This window comes from Juglans microcarpa x Juglans regia, chromosome 8D, assembly GCF_004785595.1.
Source record: "Juglans microcarpa x Juglans regia isolate MS1-56 chromosome 8D, Jm3101_v1.0, whole genome shotgun sequence".
In the NCBI taxonomy this organism is placed as follows: Eukaryota; Viridiplantae; Streptophyta; class Magnoliopsida; order Fagales; family Juglandaceae; genus Juglans; species Juglans microcarpa x Juglans regia.
Window position 1 is genome coordinate 26,324,017 of NC_054608.1, and position 23,405 is coordinate 26,347,421.

General features: G+C 36.7%; 1 protein-coding gene across 1 annotated transcript; it reads right to left on the reverse strand.

Moving 5' to 3' along the window:
- Nucleotides 1-13,002: 13,002 nt before the first annotated feature.
- On the reverse strand, nucleotides 13,003-23,079 carry LOC121242356 (disease resistance protein RPV1-like). Its single transcript, XM_041140232.1, has 6 exons — nucleotides 23,065-23,079; nucleotides 15,846-16,282; nucleotides 14,866-15,217; nucleotides 14,112-14,753; nucleotides 13,745-14,038; nucleotides 13,003-13,633 (listed from the first exon to the last, which is right to left on the reverse strand). The coding sequence occupies exons 2-6, from the start codon at nucleotides 16,082-16,084 to the stop codon at nucleotides 13,586-13,588; spliced, it is 1,575 nt and encodes a 524-aa protein (XP_040996166.1). The 5' UTR covers nucleotides 16,085-16,282; nucleotides 23,065-23,079; the 3' UTR covers nucleotides 13,003-13,585.
- Between the last annotated feature and the right edge of the window lie 326 nt (nucleotides 23,080-23,405).

Genomic DNA, 23,405 nt, shown 5'->3' on the forward strand with positions numbered 1-23,405 from the left:
CGGATAGAAGGGTGAAAACATAACTTATGCCAGAATAACAAAAACATCTCAATTTTATTAGAAATTATCAAGTTCAAAATACCAACATAGCATAGACTTAGGTACAAAGTTAAATCGTTCTCTTCATGTGATCTAAGGCATGAAGGATTAGGGCTACAAACATGATAATCAAATCTAGTCTCTTCTTGAGGTCACGCTCTTCCTCAGTCAGTCGGACCCAGTGCTCCATCTAATCCGTCCTCTTCATATCTTGAGACAACTTTTATCATTCCGAGTGGAATGATAGTGGGTCCATGAGGGGTGAGATTTACTTGAAATCTCAGTAAGTTAGCAACCAACTTGCACAAAGATAAAGTATGCATGAAGGATGATAAATATGAAGTGTATGAAATGCAGAAAAATGTGCATGTGTCTCCCATCCAGATTCCTCATCATCTTTAGAAAAATCTTGATGCACTTTCACTTTCAGAGAGCATTTTCACTTTCTCATTCCAAAAACATAACATTTCGAAAGAGAACATTTTCATACTTCATTGCATTCGAAAATCATAACATTTCACCGTTTATTAAAACTATCATTATTAACATACATTTGGTAGCAACATGGTTCCCCATACGCACCATGAGAACCTGTCGGTGACCGTAGAACAACTCATGTTAGTATTACGTCATTATCTGCAGATATAATTCTCACTGCATTGGTAACATAACATAACATCATAATATCATAACGTGTACACCCACCAGCATTAGGTGTCATACATATTGACTTTACTCCGACGTTCTTTAAAAAGAACCCATTTGATGCCCATTGACTGTTCTTCGTCAATTCAAGGGTTATCACTCCATTCTTACTCACTCTAGAGTGGACAGAGGAGTACTACTAGAATAATTTTCCATTCTACCCTCTGGGGTCGTGACAAAAATTATTTTTATGCTAAGTTAAAAATGTGTTCCATGACATGTGCATATATAACAAGCTTTTTATGTAAAAATGACATTTATAGGTGCACTATGCTAAAATGGTAGAAATACCACTTGTCATGTAAATATACACTCAATGTATCATATAACATGATATTTTATGCTCAAAGTGATAATTGAAACATGAATGAGGCATTTATCAATAAATCATAAATAATTTGCCAATGTATAAGTTAGAGGCCAACGTACAAATTTCCGGAGTAATTGAAAATATTGTCATAGCTACGTAAATCAAGTGCATACTAAGTTGAGATTAATACTTCTATGGGTGAGGTCCAAAATCAAAGGTCTAAAAAATGGGTATTTAAAAACAATTCTCCTAGACCCTCAAAAATTGCCGTTAAGGCTCTAAATTTTCACTAATTGCAAATGAACTCCAAATTTAATAAAGAATCATGGAATTCATATTTTTGGCATTCTAAAATCATCTATACCCTTGAATTTTCAAAAATCAAAGTGGAACTTGCCCCAAATGGTCCCAATCCATGGCATGTACTTTAGTTGATGTCTAAGTGTATTTTCAACTATTGGTCCCTATAGTTACATGCATGTGAGTTTTTCTTTAATCACAAATGATCACTAACATCTTTGATGACATAGTAAAGACTAATTCTTGGATAATAGAGTTCATCCCAATACTTAGTCATGGCTAAGATATCCTTAATCTCTACTTCATTCAAAACCGATTCATACTAGATGATCAAAACAAGATAGATTCAAACCCTACCATGGCATGCTTCTAACCACAATTTAAACCTTCCATAATTATGCTAAGACAATAATAAATCATATCAAATCATGCCTAAGACATGCTATGGCTAAATTTTCACTTAAAATCATTTAATTAACCAAACCATCTCTTAATAGACCCGATTTTGATTTAAGCATGATAACCTTCCCAAAACTCACCCAAATTTCGTACCAACTCATGGAAACAAAGCTTGACATGCTAACTAAGATCAAAAATAAGAAAACTAACAAATTTTTTCGCCTTCCAGCCACTCTAGATCGCCTTACACAAGAACACTCAAGAACTCACTAAAGAACTTACTCGATTTCACTCTTTTGATTTTTAAGAGGGGGGAAGTGCTCTTCAAGACTCAAGAGAAAGCTTGGAGTAGAGGTGTGGAGGAAATGAGAGGGTGAGGGGGCCTTTTATAGGTGGCCAAGGGGAAGGGGATGTTGGCTTTGGTCAAGGGAAATGATGCAAGATGGTGTATAAATATGAAATTTCTAGATTTACACTCCATCGTCTATGTCATCTTGTGCAGATCAAAATAGTGCCCTAAATCACCATTATTTTACTCCTATGGTTGCTACATTACTCCTATGGGGGCTGGCCAAGTTGTGGGGTAGAGGAGAGGGAAGAAAAATAATCAAAACCACCCGAGGGGGCAAAGGGGTTAAACCGGTTTTTCTCTTGGCAGGTTTTGATTATTGCCTTGTCTAATCCTTTTGAGCCATCATGAAGATATAGCCCGAATAAGGTGATGGGATGGAGGTGTCCCTGCTGAAATCTCAGACTGCCTTCTACAGTTTGCATCCTTTTGAGCAGGGGAATAGTGGCCTGAAACCACCATGATTTCTTCTCTACTGTGGCTACAATGGTCTTATAGTGACGACCAGGTCGTGGGGTGATAAGTGTGGTTTTATGCTATTTTCGTCCTGACTGATGAGTGGTAGCTAGAATTGAAGAGTGCCGACGAGAAGGAAAATTCAGAATGCCAAGAAGAGTTACCTACCACTGCTTAAGGTGGAGCAATCGATAAACTCACCTTGTAACCATGAAACTCAAGTTAGAAAAATTGAGGACTCAAGCTCAGAGGTTAGAAATCAAGGTGGAAAGAATACTTACCAACTAGCTCGAGACAGGGAAAGGAGAGTTATAAGACCTCCACAGAGGTATGCGCAGGCTGAGATAACTGCCTTTGCTCTTACTATTGTTGAGAATGTAATTGAAATGGAATCTAGATCCTTTAAGGAAGCCATGGCTAGCAAAGAGTCAGATAAATGGATGCTTGCAATGCAAGAGGAAACAGAGTCTCTAAAAAAAAAACATGGAAAATGGTTTCAAAACCAGAAAATTGTAAACTGTTTGTGTCTAAGTAGATTTACAAAAGGAAAGAGGGCACACCAGGAGTTGAACTCGCTAAGTACAAAGCCAGGTTAGTAGCTAAGGGGTTTACATAGAGAGAATGAGTGGATTATAATGAAATCTTCTCTCCTGTGGTTAAACAAAGCTCAATAAGGCTTTTACTCTCTTTTGTGGCTTACCAAGACATGCATTTGGAACAACTGGATGTTAAGATAGCTTTCTTGCACGGTGAACTTGAAGAAGTCATATACATGCAACCACCTGAAGGCTTCACTACTGAAACCACAAGGAATCAAGTGTGTTTACTAAAGAAATCACTGTATGGACTTAAACAGTCCCCAAGACAGTGGTATAAAAGATTTGACTCCCACATGATTCACAATGGTTTCAATAGAAGCAATTATGACAGCTGTATTTTATTTTATTTTTTTTGTAAATGCCCTCACTTTTGACGAAGGAATACCTTGGTTATATTATTTCAATTTTCACTTTCCACTAAAACCATAAACAACCTTATGACCAAAATTATAATCAATAAAAAAAACTAGCATTCCCAAAAGTAACAAAAATTAGCAAGATCGTAAATAAGGTAACACTAATTTAACTGTGTGGATCAAACCTCTAAAAGACCTTGAGCCTAACTTAAAGAATTCCACTCACACGAAACTCTAAAAAACCTTGGAGCATTTCCTTCTCTAAAATATGTTGCACAGTAATATCCCCACTATTAACATCCCCATTGTGACAGCTGTGTGTACTACAAGCAAAACGAAGGAAAGGACATAATTTAGATTAACCAAGTCAAGTGCATGCTTAAGTCAGAATTCGAGATGAAGGAATTGGGTCTTGCTAAAAGAATCCTAGGAATGGAGATAATAAAGGAAAGGAATAAAAGGCTTATCTATTTATCTCAAAAGTCATATATTTCCAAAGTACTTAACATATTTGGTATGAATCAAGTAAAAACAGTTACTTCTATTAGGCAGCATTCAAAATTATCAGTCACTCAAGCACTAGAAACTGATAAGAATAAAGAATTTATGAAAAAAATTCCATATGCCTGCATGGTTGGGAGCATCATGTATGCTATGGTTTGCTCTAGGCTTGATCTATCCTATGCTGTTAGTATAGTGAGCATGTTTATAAGCAATCCAGAAAAATCACACTGGCATGCTCTTAAGTGTGTATTTAAATACTTATCTGGTACAAAGTGCTTAGGACTAAAATTTTGTGAAAATGTGTAGATAGGATCTGATCTACAAGGCTTTGTTGACTCAGATTATGCTCGAAATCTAGACATACGAAAATCACTAACAGGTTTTGTGTTTACTATTTTTGGAGGAGCCGTCAGTTGGAAGGCAAACCTACAGTCAGTGGTAGCCTTATCAACAACTGAGGCAGAATATATTGCAATGATTGAGGCAATAAAGGAAGCTATATGGCTAAAAGGAATATCGTATGAATTAGGCATGTATAAAGGCAATATCACAGTTCACTATGATAATCAAAGCACCATAATTCTTGCCAAGAATCATGTTTATCATGAGAGATCCAAGCATATAGATGTCAAGTTGCATTTCATGAGGGACATTATATTTGCTGGGGATATTAGGGTGGAAAAGGTTCCTACTAAAGACAACCCCTCTGATGTAATGACAAAATCTTAACCAACAACCAAGTTTAGACACTGTCTAAGCTTGATTAATATGGAAAATTGTTGAGTACCCACTAGGGGGAACTTGCAGGAACATCTAAGAGGAAGAAGAAGACATCTTGCAAGGACTAAATGCTTGCCAAGGTGGAGAATTGTTATAAGAAATGACAACCATTTAGAACCTTACACATGTCAAATGGAGAAAAGCTACAGCCAAGTGGTATGCGAGTTGCAGAGGTGGAGGGTTGCAGTCATTTTGTTATGCATTTGAGAATCTATATAAGGATCGATGTGGTCCATTTCTGTATGATATGAATAGAATGTTACATTGTGCCTAGATGATATATCAGGGATAAATAGAGAGAGAACCTGAGAGATATAGTTTGAGAGAAAAAGTGAAAGAGAGGGTGTGATCTTCTAATCTCGATGCTGTATTTTCATCTTGATCAATAAAACTGAAAGCTCCTAGATGTTCCTGCCTTGGATGTACATCATTAGGATTGAACCATGGAATTCATTTGTGTTCTTTACTGCTTTCCCTATTGCTTTCAATTTTCTGTGAGTTTTCTTGGCAATCTTGGAAGGCAAATCTGCTATGGTATTCAAAGCAGATTGGATTCAAGTTCAACAATATACGGTCACAATTTGCATTTTGATCTAGATTTTTCTTTTCTTTCTTTCATGGTACTTTTATTTAATTTCTTCTATTTATGGTACGTCTATTTAGGGTAAGGTATTCAATAACTTTCTAGCTTGATCATATTTACCTTCCTTTCTCAAGAAAAATGTTCGAAATTGAGTATTTGTATTTCCAATTATATATATAATATATAATATTTAATATACAATGATTGCACCTCACTCCCATGTAAGGTAAGTTACAATTCTGTAGAAAACTTCTCTCTCTCTCTCTCTCTCCAAAACATCTCATGCAAAAACCCAAACCTAGATAATCCAACATCTTTGACTAGATAGGGTGGAGTTTGGCTCCTCCATCCCTCATCCACTCCAATACATCTAGGAACTGGCCTTTTTCTATCCTTTCAGACTATAGAAGCAGATGGGTTGATCTATTATCTTCCAGCCTCCAACAATCGAACACGTTGCTTCACAAGACTCTCTAGCCACTAATCCATCAACATGTAGAAGTAGATTATTGAAAAGCGCATTGCACATGGCTCACATGCGACCTACATGGTGTGTGAGATCCACGCGCCGTCGGGCCTTGGACTTTTTCTAGTTGTCATTGCGGCACTGGTGGAACCATCAATTGTGGATCTTTTAGATCTGACTAAGCTCATCTTCCCCCACTGGCACCCGACCTCTACATGCCAATATAGTCATTGAGAGTTATTTGTTTATGACTCAATCCACCTATCACATGTTATATTCCTATGTTATCGCTTTGCCTACCACTCGCCCCTAGCGGGTGGGTAGCTAGGCCACCTGTTTCTGGGCCATTTTTGGGCCTAGAATCCGTTTTTATATAAAGTTTGTCAAATAAATATAACACAATACTTATAAAATAATATAATGCAATCTACTATAAGCAAAAGCAAAGAATGAATTAAGAGCGATTACGGCTTCTTGTGTGATCATTATCCTCTACCTCGTATGTAATGCCTCGGTCCCGGATGGGGTCGAAGAGTTACTACCTTTTACTTAAAATCAAATATTACAGTACATATATAAATTCCAATCTCCTAACTACACATAGATCTCATTATTTTAACTCGATTATATCAAATAATAACTAGTAACATCACAAATTCTTAATATAAACGCCAACCCCCAACATATCACATCATCAAAGCACAACAATTTTACTGAATAAATTCCTCAATACTCATATAAATATTCTTTGTTTAATCCACTATACTTAATTCATCTCACCCATGCTCCACAATCTTAATCTTGAGCTGAAAATTTCCTATCATCTAAAAAATATTGTGGAGATAATGGGTGAGTTATCAACAATTCAGTAAACAGAGAACATATACTAGTGTGTAAACATGAGCATTTACTGAGTTCAAGATGAAGAATAAAATATTTTTTATTTTCAAAATGCAGAATCAGAACATGTTATCAAAAATACCAGAGCGAAAGTTCAAAAATATTCTTATTTAAAATTCCTTTGGTAGAGCATAATTAAAACATCACATTAGAACATAATTCCATGTTTAACCCCCTGTGGTAGGGTTGTGCAAACCCCGGCGGCCAACCGAGCAGAAACAGAATGTGAATCTTTCCCTTATTATTCTCAGAGCCCCAAGTTTGCACATGGGAAAGACCACGCAGAAAACCACTTTGGCTTCCAAAGTGGGTGCACCGGAAACAAAAAAGTTGGTACCAACCCGAACAGAAGCCACAGTTTTATACACATGGTAAGGTCAAAATAGAATAGAAACAGAATGTCATGCCAGAGGTTTCAAAACTCACATCATATCATATTAGAGTACAGAACATTCAGAATAGAACATAATCAAATTACAAAAATATAATTTATGCACATACTTTTATATTCGCTCTCTTTTGTATAGTTCATAAACAAAGTGCCAAAATAGCTCATGTCTACACTAATCATGCCAAAAAATACCTTATTCTTATACAGAATTTTATGAGTAATGCCGAACAAATAACTGAAGTTGTTTCAAATTTCTTTTTATAATAAAATATACATATTTTCCAAAAATAATCTCAGTCCATTTTATTTTTATACAAAATCTAATATAAGAACCTAGCTTACATGAACTTCTTACCTTTTCAAAACTTTTCCACAATTGTGCTTAGCAAATATTAATCGCCACCTAAACAATTTTCATGCAATTTCTATAAATTTCCAATTGAAAACTTATCCCGATATTTATCCTGAAATGCTAAAAATTGTCCTATTTTAATTCCTTAAAGCCTAAAATTCTCATAACCCTAAAATGCCCTCATTTCCCAAATCCATCAATATCCACTTAATATACTCAATCTAATTTCAACACAAACCCTAGTCCATTTAAGAAATCGAACCCAACCCACTTAACATAATGAAAAGTCGTTGTAATAAAAAAACTACCTAGCGCAAAATAATTTAAAGCTTGAGCCCAACCCAAAAACATTTAACTTCAAAATAACTTAACATAACACACTCAAGAAATTTAAAAAGGGACCCAGTAGAAAATAGGTCCACGTGGCCCAAAGTAAAGAACCCACTTTTAAAACCCTCGTGTTTAGTTTTACAACTAAAGGGAAAAATCATAATTTCATAAAACAATATACAAGATAAGATTTATGGAAAGACAACCGACTTGTTTTTATTTTAAAAACTATGCTGAGGCATATCGAGAGGGAAGGAGGCGAGTTGGAGTTGGGGTGCGGTGGATGGTGGTGATCGCGGCGAAGCACTGAGAGAGAGAGAGAGAGAGAGAGAGAGAGAGAGAGAGAGAGATGATGGAATAGAGAGAGTGTGTGTGTGAGAGAGAGAGATGAGGGAACAGAGAGTGTGTGAGAGAGAGAGCGCGGAGAACCACGGCATGAGGGAGAGAGATTGTGACGCCCCGACTCCCACGTACAAAAAAAAACACGAGAATCGTGATGTCAGGATGATGACAACACGGTCACGCATCCCAACGATAGTACCAAGTGTGTGTACATGCAACAGTGTACAATAAACAACGCAGTGGATAAATTTAACAAGTCAACTAAGTACCAGAATTTTAATACAAATATTCAAAACAAAGCATCTTTAAAAAGTTATACAGTCATCCCAAATAAAATGTATACAAGTCTCAAACCATAAACGAGTGATCATCATCACTCCTCGGGCGGAGCCGAATCCTCAGGCTTACCCTCATCCTCCTCTGCATCAAAATCTGCGATACTATAAAATGGTACCACAGGTAAGTATAAACCAAACAACCACGAGATAAAAACATATTGATGCAACCAACATGCATGCATATGATGAAATATGCATTAAATCCAAAATATCATTTTTCCCAAAAATAGATATTTTCCAATACACGCCAAAATCCCATTTGGCCCAAAAATAATAATCCGTCATTTTCCCAGAAAATGACCCAAGTCAATAAAACATCATTTTCCCAGAAAATGAATCACATAAAATCCTTTTATTCAACACACGCTATTTTTCCAGAAAACAGCCCATTAATCCATTAACTAATGCACCATGATCTCCTATAGGGATCATCCGCACGTCCTGGCTTCGTAGTGATACTCAGTTCCGCGCCCAGCACATTCGTGGCCAAACACCCACTACCCAACTAGCGATGCCCAGTTTCGCGCCCAGCGCGTTCATGGCCAAGCATCCTCTAGCCCCCGCCAGTAGAGGGGCCACGGAGTCGGCACAAGACCATCTCGTCCGATCCCGTTGTCGCCCAGCGACAACCCAGGGGACGTCACTCAGTATATTCCGCTCCCGAGTGACCAGAGGAGCTCCACCGAGATAATACCCCATCTCGGCTTGGGGTCGTGATACACACGCACCCAAAATCCTTTAACACATGAAAACTCAGTTTTCATGAAACACATGAACATGAATGCATGTACACGAAAATCCAATTTCTTTTACAAACATGATCATGCGTGCAATATGCCATGTACATGAACAACACCATACCAACAACCAACATCTCACAATGCAAACCAAACACACAACAATTCCGTCCACAATCCATCCGACCCCTAAACTCCTCGGACTCAGTCCGGCATATAACCAACTAGATCACAATAATATGAGTTAGTACAAAAATATATTTAAATCACGATAGTTCTTTGGAAAAATACTTACAGTGCTATATAATGATTTTCGAAGGACCCCGGAGGTGCAAGAAGTGGTCGCTCAGCAACGAAACAGTGTAAAATACACTGTGGTCGTGGGTCTCAAAAACTCACTTTTCAATGGAGACAATCCAAGACCCGAAATTGATAGGGTATGGCTTAGGAATGTCGGTGAAGCTAGTGGTGGTGGTGGCTTGCCGTGGGCGGCGGCACAAATGGTGGTTTTAGGCCAAAGATGTCCAAATCAGAAATGGAGATAGGTAGGCTTCATCGGTGACGAATCGGAGCTGGGGTTGAGTCCATTGGGTTGCTATGAGGTCGAGGATGAAGTGGTGAAGAGATGGTGTCCGGAGGTGGTGCGACGGCGGCGCGCGAGCTTAAAGGGTGCCGCGGCTTAGTGTTGGGTGTGAGGGATGTAACACCCCGTATTTTAGTGTATTTTTACTGAAAGATTATTTTTTATTGTTCAAAAATTTATCCTCTTATTTTTAAATTGGTTGGATTTTTTTTTTAGTGAGTTTATTTCTATGATTTTAATTTGGTGAAAATTATTTTTATGTGCTTTCCTAATATTTATTTATTGTTATGCATTTAAATTGCTTTTAATATTTAAATTAATTACTGTGTGATTTAATTATTTCAATTTGACTTTACCATTGCGTTTGAATTATTTTATTGAACTTATGGTTTTAAAATCGTCTCCGTTGGATCATTTTTGTAACCCAAGTTATGAGGATTGTACCTCATTTCTTTTCCTTCTATTTTTCTTTCCTCCTTTTCTTTTTCCTTTCTTTTATTTTCCCCCTTATTTCTCCTTCGGCCATCTCCCGCGCGCGACATCTCTCTCTCTCTCTCGCCGTGCAATCGTTCCTCACCCAGCCCGCCGCCATCGCGCCGCCGTGCGCGACACCGCCCACCCCATCATGCTCCCCACCGGCCGGCGACCTTACCCCACCAACCTCACCTCCATCCGCGCCGTCGTTAACCACCACCAACTCTTCAAAGCCGCGGCGCCACTTTCGCTCCAGCGCCGCCGTCGCGCCACCTCCGGCCACCATCTTCACACCACTTCATCCCCAACCTCTTGGCAACCCATTGGACCCAACCCCATCTCCGATCTGCCACAGGTGAAGCTCCACTATCTACATTTTCGATTTGGGTATTTTGGTCTTCTACTGCCCATTGTGCCGCCACCCACAGCCAACCACCACCACCACTAGCTTCACCGACCTCCCTAGGCCCTATCCTATCAATCTTGGGTCTTCGTTTGCCTCCGTTTGAAAGTGGGTATTTGTGACCCACGACCACAGTATATTTTACACTGTTGCGTTGCTCAGACGTCACTTCTTGCAGCTTCGTGATCCTTCAGAAATTGCTTTATAGCGCTGTAAGTATTTTCTCAAAGAACTTTCGTGATTTAAATGTATTTTTGTACTAACTCATTTTTAACTGTGAACTGGTTGGTTATGCCGGACTGAGTCCGAGGAGTTCGGGGATCGGATGGATTGCGGACGGAGTTGATTGTATGTTTGGTTTGTGATTGGATTGTGTTGACATTTGTTGGATATTGGTGTCGTGTCTTGTTCACTGCATTTGCACGCATGTTCATGTTTGTAACTGAAAACTGGGTTTTCGCATGATTGCATACATGTTCATGTGTTTATTTGAAAACTGGATTTTCATGTGAGAAATGATTTTTGGGTGTGTTTGAAATGACTGGATTGACTGGTTTGAGAAAAAGGAAAAGAGACTGTAGGGATGGTGGTAAGCAGGGACGGTGGTAGAGTCCCGCCTGTGATTCCCACCTACGGTGCACGCGATAGGGATGGTGGTTGTGTCCCGCCTGTGATTCCCGCCTACGGTGCACGCGGTAGGGATGGTGGTAAGCAGGGATGGTGGTATAGTCCCGCTTGTGATTCCCGCCTACAGTGTCCAATAAATTGTTGAGTTTTGTGCAAATCATTTTTTGGAAAAATGTTGGATTATATGTTTTGGCTAAAAATGGGATTTTTAGCGTGTGTTGGAAAAGTACTTGTTTTCAGGAAAAATGAGATTTTGGGATTTGTTAGTTGGTTGCTTTAATGCGTTTTTATCTCGAGGGTTGTTTGGATTATTACTTACCTGCGGTACCGTTTTATGGTATCGCAGATTTTGATGCAGATGAGGATGATGAGTCTTAGGCTTTGGCTCCATTGGGAGAGCGATCTGGGATTGCTCTCGTGCATTGATATTTATTATCCTAGTCTTTTATGTATTTACCTTTTGTAATATATTTGGGATGACTGTATAATTTTTTTAAAGATAAATTATTTTGGATACTTGTATTTAAATTTCTGGTACTTAGTTGACTTATTATATTATCCGTTGCGATTTTTGTTGTGCACTTTTGCATGTTGCACACACTTGGGCACATTTCGTTGGGATGCGTGACCCATGTTGTCATCATCCCGATGTCACGATTCTCGTGTCCCTATACGTGGGAGTCGGGGCGTCACAAGAGCTATCGGCGGCGATAGAGGAGCTGGAAATGGAGGGAGGTGGTCGCCGGCCAGTGGGGGAGCTGAAGGGAGGGGCGGTGTCGTGCACGGCGGCACGACGGCGGTGGGTTGGGTGAGGAAGAAGCAACGCACGGGGAAGGGGAGAGAAGGGTGTCGCGCGGGGAAGGAAACGCAACGGGAAAAGAAAAGAAAAAAGAAAGAAAAAGAGAAAAAGAAAAGTGGGGAAAAGAAATGAGGTCCAATCCTCACCTCTTGGGTCACAAAAAAATGATCCAACGAAAATGATTTTAAAACAGCAAATCAAATTAAAATAATTTAAACGTAATGATACAATGAAAATAAAATAATTAAATCCAACAATCAATTAATTTAAAAAGAAGAACAATTTAAATGTACAACAATAAATAATATTAAGAAAACATATCAAATTTAATTTTCACAATTTAAAGATCATAAAATAAACCATTTAAAATATCCGATAATTTTAAAACAAGAGAATAAATTTTTGAATTATTAAAATAATCCTTCAGTAAAAATACACTAAAATACGGGATGTTACAGAGATGTTACTGAGAAGGAGGGTAGTGTGGTAGGACCCCATGCTTTGTAGCCCATGGCCAAGCCAACAGCCATGTCAAGACAAGGCTAGATAGCCCCACAATAGCCCCATGGGCATGCCATGGGGCCTGCCAAGACATGCCTAGGATGCCCAGTGAGATTGGTGACCAGGCCAGCCCGTGCAGCACGCCTAGCTTGCCCAGCCTGCCTAGCGCGTGCAGCGTGCATGCCCGCGCGCGCGCACGCGCTGCACCAGCGTGCCCTGCGCACACGCCCCTGCCTGGGCCATGCTAGCCCACCCATGGGCTCATGCATGCCATGGGTCAACTTGGCCCATGCCAACTATGTTATTTTTTATTATTTATTTTTATTTAATTATTTATTTTTCAATAGACCTATTGGGAATTTCCAAGTTGTAATAATTGTAGCAAAAATAAAGCAATTGCAAGGCAATGATTAATTTTTTTATTTGTGAAACGAAATACTTTTTTATTAAAGCATTTTTCGGACATATTTTATTTGTTTCTAAAGAAAAGAATGAGAGAACTCACCGAATTGTCATCTAAAGCCGAAATAACAACACCTGCCATGTCTAAATATTTTCTACTTTGCTGTCAAAATCAATCCACGCTGCTTCTAGGCTATCATATGTTCCTTCCTTCTGATATTCTACAAGTGATCCGATATCGTAGATGGGATACCTTGATTTAAGTCGCATCAACTTGCGTCCTTTAAAATGATACCGAACGCCAAAGATAGTGCCATTACTCTTAGGCCTTAGATTGACAGATGGTATTTGTGTTATAGCAGTTTCATTTGCCGCAAGAGTGGCCAGGCATTCCAAACTACTCAGGTCTGGTAACTTCTCAAGGCTTGAACATTCGTCAAGTCCCAATGCTTTTAATTTTTTGAGACTTCCAATGGATGGGTGGACCTCACACAAGCTTCGACAACCTGAAAGGTATATTCTCTTAAGATTTGGGACTCCAGTCAAATCTGGTGTTTCAATCAAGTTCTTTGAATATCAAGATCAAAGAACTTCAAATTGGGTAAAACCTGTTATAAACAAGTAGTTAATTGGATCAAAATATAAATATATTAACTTGTTTGGAAAATTAACGGGGAATTATTAAGATGAATACGTATTTATACAAGTGAGAAACTTACCATCGACCCCTTCCATAGTTGTTTCATACGGCTAAAAGGCATCCTTAGTACAGTAAGATTTCCAAGTTGGAAACTGCTCGGAAAGGATTTCAAATAATATCCAGGCAACTCTAGGTATCGCAACTCAATGGTTGGCAGGTATTTTAAAGGATTTCTACGCCATTTTAAAGTTCGAGAATGATGGATTTCAAAGTATCTCAATTTTCTCATCTTTGACAATGCTTTGGCGTTGAGTCTCTGATCTTTCGTTTCAGGACAAAAATCCACGACTATGGCTTTAGTTGCATCAGTTCCCTGGTAACTAAGAAACAACAGATTAGCAAGAATTATACCTTTTTTATATTAATATCTACACTAATCAACTTACAGTATCATTCTTCAGTACGTTAAAGACATCCTCATGACAAAATAGTCTACTACGTCGTCCAGGTTCTTCAGGGCATTCGCGGCGAACTATTTCCTTGCCCAGTTCTTTTAGCAAATCATGCATGATCAACGTTCCCTGATATGTTTTGCTTACGAGGGACCTCTCAACGAGAACATCAAGGTCGATGCAATAATGACCAAATCTTTCTAATAACATGTTAGAAAATATGTCCCGTCCTCCGAAGAAACACACCATATCCAAAAATAACTCTTTTTGCAATTCCTGCAGCCCATTAAAACTTATTTGAAGTACATCCATAATTTTTGGATTAAGAATTGCTTTTAGTTTTTCTCTCTCACTTTCCCATGCATCCATTGTTCTCCCAAATAAGAAGGAACCCAAAACTTTAAGAGCTAAAGGAAGGCCTTCAGCAGACTTCACAAAATGCTTAAATAGATCCATGTAATTCTCTGTAGGATGGGTTTTCTTGAACGCTGACAAACTAAAGAGTTGCAAAGCTTTTTCTATTCCAAGCTGCTCAACCTTATAGATATCATTCACTCCATGTGTTCTCAACAGATGACTATCTCTGCATGTTATAATCACCCTACTCCCTGGACCAAACCATTTCCACTCCCCTCCCTGCTAATGCCGTTAGTTGTTCTTCAGTATCCACATCATCAAGGACAATAAAAACCCTTTTATTCTGCAGCATCTTCATTATACTCCCAATTCTGTGGTAATGATTGTATACATCTATTTTCTCTTGCATGATTGCAAAAATGAGTTCTTTTTGTAAAGAAGCTAGATCACGAGCAATAGTAGAGTTTTCTCTAATACGAGAAATAAAGCTGCTTCCTTCAAATCGACAATTAGAATTAGAAACTCGATCATAAATTATTTGGGCTAGCGTTTTCTTACCAACGCCACCCATCCCATGAATTCCTACAAAGCGAACATTGTTCGATTCCATATCCAATAACTTCATCATTTTGTCTACTTGGGAGTCTATTGCAACAAGTTTATTGTAATCAAGATGTGAGAATCTAGAATTCAACTCACGAGATATACGTCTGCTGATATCTTGTATAATTGTTGATTTGTACCTATAAATTGATAGAACAATTAATATTGACGAGACCTGAATCGACACGAATAAAAAAAAAAAAAAAACGCTAGCTTTAGTTGATAATTAGCATTGTTTATTAGAGGAAGCGTATTAAGGCTGCAGATTCATCAGAACTACAAAAAGGCCTTGCCAACGCAACACCCACATGCAGCACTCTCTCTTTACGGAAATAACAAGAATACTCATGGAATGCTCTGGAATACTCATGCATAACAGAATGTGATGAGGTGTACAATGGAGATCCAATCTTGTATTTTGTTTGTTATGAATTTGGCATTGTATACTGCCTATAAAAGCTCTACTTTAGAGCACTGTTGTAGTAAGGAAAATTCTATAATATAGAATACGGTTTGTTGAGATTTTGTTCTCTTTCGAGTATTTCATCAAGCACATTTTGTGCAATACTTCATTTTCTCATTAAAGCGAAACACTTTTAATTCGTACTTCAATATTTTCCCTCTTGCGCGCATCACTCGAGCTGCCAGACCAGATCACAATTTAAACATTTTAAAAATTATAAATGTCATAATTTAGGTAGATATAGATACATGTTAATTGCTTGCTATATATCTGTCATTGCAAGAAGAAAAGAGGAAATGTTTTACCTGTCATGTATGTGCTCTCCTACAAAATTGCTGACTTTTCTGAAAGCATTTCTCCACATATCAATCTCTTTGATGTCTACCTTGGGATCTTTTTCATGTTTGGCAAAAGCTTCTGCAAAAGTCCCTCTTTGATTTCTTACGTTTGAAGGATCCACATGGTAGAAAATAGGAATAATTGTGATCAGCTTCGTCTTTTTCTCCCATCTAACGATCTCAGCAAGTTCCCTCATGAGGCACATTTGGAAGAAGCATAATTTGCCGAAAGAATGACGATGGCGTATTGTGATTTTTGAATTGCTTTCAGAAGCGCTTCAGAAATGTCTTCTCCATGCTTGAGTGTTTCGTCATCCCTAAAGACCAGAATGCCTTTCCGTTTTAAATCATGATGTAAATGATCCGTAAATCCCCTCCGGGTGTCTTCGCCATAGAAAGTAGGTCTTGTTTATTTTCAGAAAACATATCATCTCATCTCAGCTCATCATTACAATTTTTTTAAATCTCCACACAAAATAAAATAAATAATTCAACTTTTTTAAATCTCAAAACAAAAATAATATTAAAAAATATATTCTAACAATATTTTATTCAACTTTTTAATTTTAATCTCAACTCATCTCATCTTATCTCTGAAAATAAATGAGCCAGAAAAACTTGATGTTCCCAATGAGGCGAAGAAGAATGATCTCTTTTTCTTTTCTTGCTAACTTCAGAAGTAGATGAAGAGGGTCTTCGAGTGGCCATGAATGCAATGCAAGAGATTTAGAAGCTTAATTGTGGAAGCTGGGAATATTGGTAATTTGCGGGAATAGCACTTCTGTATGTATATATAATAGAAGCTAGCCATGGAGTACTAGTAGTACTGGTCGACCTGAGATGGAAAGTTCCAGGTAGACAACATCAACTTTCGGTTTATTTGGTAACCCATCACAGGTCCTATGGCATACGAATTTAAGGTTCTGCGCAACTTCTCTCATCTTGTACTTAATAGGGCAAAAATGTAAATTAATTTGGTAAAGCTGTTGACTGACTTGGCTACATTTTCTAGAGGAAGATCGAAGAAATTCATTTGATATAGTGAATATTGCAGAGAGTAAAGAAGATGAAGTGCTCAAATTTCAGGTATGAATTAAAAGGCAAAAGTTTGTCACAAATTTAATTAAGAATACAAAAAACTTTGCCACGTAAATTGAAATTGGGTTTTTCACAATGAGGCCTAGGCCTGACCAGGAAAGCCTGAGCCCAAAAGAAGGGATCGGCTCAACCTTCACCAACTCCATAGGATAAAAACCATAAAGCCTGAATTCATATAGAATCCATACGTTTCGCCATAGACACAATATATATATATATATATATATATATATATATATATAGTCGTACCGTATGTATTGTTTGGAGAAGCCAACAATCCATGTATAGATTGAACATGTCCGATATCTGAACTAGAGCATTTCCAATGGATTTAGTAAAATTCATATTTTTGTAAAATTTGAAAGAAATAGTTGAATATAGCCCATCCAATAGATTATGTATTTTATAACTAATATCCAGTTTGCTAGAGTAAGATCTCTACATCTATAGAATACCATTCATACTTGTATAAGTATTTAATTCATTTTTCTCTCTATTTTTTACGCTTTATTCATTTTTTTATCTACTTTTTACTTTTTACTTTATTTGAAATGAATAAAATATATTAAAAAGTATAATAGTTAAATGATATAAATAAAAAATAGATAAGTTAATGTATAGTATATTGCAAAAATTAATATGTAAAATAAAAAAAAAAATGAATTTTGATTAAGTATTTTAAAGGACATGATGAAAAATCCATTAGGAGTGCTCTATATTAGTTTGCAAATCTAACTCGTATAAGATCTTGATGGGTTTCACACACACACTAAAAAAAACAGTATTTCCCATTGCCAAAAATCGCCGCAAATAAGCCATAATATGGTTGGATTTGATCTTTCTCAGCAATTTTTACTACACCGAATGTCCGTCGCAATTGTTTACTCAATTATTATTTAAACTAGCGAACAACAAAAATTATCGCAAATATTTACTTTTTCGGACAATTTGCTTTCGCCGTAAATTCCAAATAAAACACCACAGATATCCATTCAGTTTACTTATTAAATTGCCAAGAAATTTTTTTGGTGAATTATAGTCATCTCAAATATTTAATAAATTGCCACAAATGAGAAGATCTATTCCAACAGTCTAATTAAATTACTGGAAAATCTTTTTGCGGCGAATTATAGTTGTTGAAAATAGTATAAAAATCGCCGGAAAAGTATTTCCAATGATATTTGATTTCCACAAATAAGTTTAATATACGGAAAAAAATTTCTGGCGAATTTTACTCGCTAGAAAAAGTATTTCACAAAATAATAAAAAAAAAAATTCCGCAAAAATCCTGATGAACTTATTTAACTGTAAGATATAATTAATATATGTTTAAAACCATGCGCCATAGTATCTGTACATAAATTTCTTTTACATCTAAGGTTATATTATTAAAATATGAATGAATGCATGTATACAGCCATATCCATGTAATTCATCAAAATCTAATATATTCCCCTATAGATATCACATATAGGGTGGTGATTCTCCTTGTAGCAAGATTTATGGTATGGTTTATTCCCAGACTTAGAGAACTAACTATAAGTGGGCGAAAAGAATAGATACGTAAAATTCACTGTCACAAGTAGAAATCTAAATTCAAAAGAAAACAAAACTAGAGATCCCTACAGCTATAACAAATAGAAATTTAAAGGCCAAGGTTCAGGCAAAAGTAGTAACTAGCTGAGCAGTCATTAGATTCTCATCTTTCCATGGTTACCTTTACTTGTTGCAACTAAAGGGAGTTCTGCAACTTCTCGACCAAAAACTCGAAGAATTCCAGCCGATACGGTGAATGAGCTGCAGTGTCAGCAAAAAAGACCGTCATCATATCTTCAAGAGAGACAGCATATAAGGTTAGACCTTAGAGAAGACTAGCTCTTACTTGACCAACCAGTACATTCCCCCAAATTCTTGGCCCCTTACGTTCCTTCTGAGAGAGAGAGAGAGAGGGGCGATTAGTGGATATGGAAAAGAATGGAAAAAGGCGACTATGGGCTCTAACAGCACAGTATCAATGATGAAAAGATCTCAATTGCTCACCCATAAACCATAGCTGGAATAAGGTCCTGTCCACTAATTGAGTCTATAATAGGGGCAAAGCAATCCTGAAATACAAAGACAATCATCTCAAACTAAATATAGCACAGCTTTCCACTCATTTTCAAGCATATGAAGATCTTCACTTGTTACCCCCATGTGCAAACATTACAGATGTGATTTCTAAAAGCTTCAAGCAATTATGAAGGCTAAAGGTAAAGAAAAGAATCAGTATATATCTCAAGAGTAGAGTCCAAGCGTCAGATGGGATGACTTCACCATAACAGTAGCAAATCACTCAATTTTAGCGGCTGAGCAACATCACACTTGATATGGGAAATGCATAAGGAAGTGCAGTTTGAGAGAATACTATTAACTGACATTTTTTTTTTAGTAAGTATTAACCAATAAATTAACTGCTGCAAAAACCTAAATACATTGTTTGCTTCCTAAACTCCTCTCAACTCATCTTAACTCATCATTACAACTTTTTCAAATTCCAATACAAAATATAATAAACAATTCAACTTTTTCAAATCTCAAAATAATAATAATATTAAAAAATAATATTCTAACAATATTTTATCATCTAAACTCAACTCAACTCAGTTCAGTTCAACATCCAAACGCAGTCTAAAAGTTCAATCTGATCATTAATCTTAATAAAGAAAGCACGCACATTAATAGAAATATATTAGAAGTGAGAATATTATGTTAGAGAGAGAGAAAGACAACTTGGTATATCCTTTTGCAGATTTAATTGGCTTCTAACTCTTTAAGACCATAAAAGCTTTTGATCAAAGACAAAATTTCTGTACCAGTAAGTCTACTTCTACAAGAAACACACAATGGGGCCATAGAATCTGAAACAACAAACAAAAAGTCCATATGCTTAAGTATATTTGAGCTGAACAGAGGAAGATAAAAAAATCAATTGCTACTTGTCCTTTACCAAATTCGTCCTTCAATTTCTTTATGAGATTGTGAGATCGTGGTTTCTATGAAGGTTTTTCTACCTCTTGACATGGCCTAAAGCAAGGGAATGGCGGAGAGGATGAGAGCTGTTTGCTGTTTGAGGTTGAGTTAAAGAGATGAGAGAAAGGCAAACTAAGGGGCTAGAACTTAAGAGGAATCAGATCAGCTAAAGTTGCTAAATTTTCTGCACTAGCTTGTACAGCCAATAAGTTAGTTGTATACCTGTTTCAAAATGCAGGGGATGTGCTCAGCAGAGGAGTGTGGTGATTATTGTGGTTTTCGAAGAAGAGGAAGGAGTTGGGACAGAAAATGAAATGGGAGGTGGTATAAATAGAAGAAAGAATGTGGGATGGATGGTGGAGATTTACAGATATAAAGTAACCAACTTTAGAAACGAGAACTTTTGAGACCCACATAAAACAAAGAAAAACAAAACAAAAAATGACCCACATGACGAATCATCCAAAAGCATTTCTCATCTTAATAAAATGCAATTTGTTCAACAGAAAAAGGAATGGAACGGAAAGTCTCCCGTTTAAATTTTCCCTAAACATGGGGTAACTTCTTTATATATATATATATATATATATATATAGGTAATCAGTTTTAATTTACATTTGACACATTTCAGCCAAAGATGCCCTCATGTACATTATCATGTTATCATTCCAAATACAAAGTTGAAGCTAGCACAGCTACCACATCATCGATAACAAATATACATTTGCAGGGATGATGGAAAGGAAGGGAAAAGAAAGACATAACAGGAGAGTAAGTGAGGCCTAGAAAGAAGGGCAGGAAAAGTGCCAAAACAGAGAGTACCAATTTATATATATAAAATCAATGCTTTTGAGGATGAAGCTATAAATTATGCCAAAATGGGGGTGAGTGCATGATCACTCTCTCTTGGGTAAGTTTGAAATCCGCCTTAATTCCCTAGATAAGAGGAAAAAAAATCTAGTACTAAAATATGAGTACTACATGTTGTGACAAGAAATTTTATCATTTCTTGAATTAGATTGAATTGATCAGACTAAAATTTTTAAGAAGCTTAGTGTGCAAATTAAAGAAATAAATACACAACCCGAATTTTACATAATTTATTAGTACTTCTGGTGTGAATCTCTTAAATAGTATTAAATGCTTATAATCATAAGCTTTATCTATACAATTATGCAAAATAGATACACAAATAATGTTGATGATGAGGCATTAATAACTTTACACACACACATGAGAATGATTAGATATTGTATGCCTCCAGCTTAGAGCAGATAGATTGATTAGGTTCTTTAGCTCATGATACATGCTTGCATAAAAAAAAACGCGTGGTACTCATCTTGCAGAACTATATGATCATGAGGTAATATATGCTAATTAATATACTTCCATTCTTTACAGCAAGCTGCCAAGCTATAATATTACATATATATATATATATATATATATGCTCTCTTTTAATATATTTTTTGGAAATATATGTTTTTATTTTTATCATAAACAGATGAACATATATATATATTTGCAGTGCTCCAAATTCTTCTAAAAATTAAAAAAAAAAAAGGAAGAAGAAAAACAAAAGATTAAATGGGCAAAAATGATCTGATTTCCCAAAACTTTTGGGGGATAATTATTTTTTTTTTTTATAAGTACTTTTGGGGGATAATTAATGTAAGCTGCTGTTAAATTAAAACATATAAATCCCTATTGATCTAATACCCAATGCCAAAATCTAATTAAAACATATAAATCCCTATTCCAGGACAATATGCAAATTTTGTCCCACACAACTCTTAGCCACCAACACAAACAACAAAGACACACAATAATCTTGTTTATTATGCACTCTTGCATAACAAAATAGAGAGATGAGAGAGAGAGAGACGATGGAGGAGAGATGACCTACCGACGAAGACGAAGAGTATGGTGGTTGTGGTGGCAGAGCATGTTAAGGAAAATTCCATGTCTACAGCACATGCGCCATCACAGGCATCACAGGCAAGTAAATCGAGCAAGACCCCATAACAAATTCTCTACTAGAAGCTGCACAGCCAGCTACTGCCCCTACTACGGATCCGGCCTGCATGAGCCACACTGCTTCGCTGCTACTGCTACATGCTGCCTCTGCTGTACTACATTCTGCAGCTTGTAACAAAATACCGTTAGAATATTCCTGTAACGCCCCGTTCCCCATGGGATCGAAGAGTTGCTCCCTATAACTTAAAATTCATCATTCATCAATATATTTACAGACTCCAAAATATAAAGTCATCAGAATACTACAAAATCTCTTAATAAAATTCACCACTTCTTAGAGATCTTCTATGAGTAAATCCACTATGCTTAAATAATCATCTCACCGATGCTCCATAATCACGATCCTTAGCTGGACTATTCAAAAATCATCTGAAAAATAATTGGAGATAAGGGGTGAGTTATCAACAACTCAGTAAGCAGAGGACATATACTAGTGTGTAAACATGAGCATTTTCACAGAATTCAAAATTCATAAATAAAACATTTCAGTATCAATATGCAAATCTCAAAAATACACATTATCAGAAAATCAAAGCGACTTTTCAAACATTTCATATTTAGAAACCAACTTTTCATATTCAAAGACCCCTTTGGCACAACATGACTGAACATCTTCATCTTATCATATCATATCAGAGTATCATATCAGAACAGAGACCATGTTTAACCCCCGTGGTAGGGTTGTGCATCATGCGGAAAGCCAAGTAGAACATAAATCACCATGTTACGAAAGCGATTGCACTCAGAACAGAAAATCACTATTATATCCCATGGAGGGCCAGAGGTCACTATTATATCCCGTGACAGGGCCGGAGGTCACTATTGTATCCCGTGATAGGGCCAGAGGTCACTATTGTATCCCGTGACAGGACCACATATCAGAGCAAAACTGAATCAGAATCACCATATCAGAATCAGAATTAGAGTCAGAACAGAATCAGGAAGTCATGCCAAAGGTTTTTCAGAAATCACATCATATCAGAGTACAAAACCTCTTCAGAATAGAACAGAATCAGATCACAAAACATAATTTATGCACAAAATTTCATATTCGCTCTCTTTTTCAAAGTTCAGAAACGGAATGTAAAAAATAAGCTCATGTCTACACCAATCATGACAGAAAATACTTTCTTCTTAAACAGAATCTCATGAGTAATACAGAACAAATATCTGAGGTTGTTTTCAGATTTCTTTTCATAACAAAACATGCACATTTTCCAAAAAGGACCTCAGTTCATTTTATTTTATGCAAAGTCTAGCATAGGAACCCCGCTTACCTGGACTTCTTAACTTATTCAGAAATTCTCCACAACAGTACTGAACAATTGTCACTCGTTACCTATAAAAATTTATGTAACTTAAATAAATCTCCAGTGAACA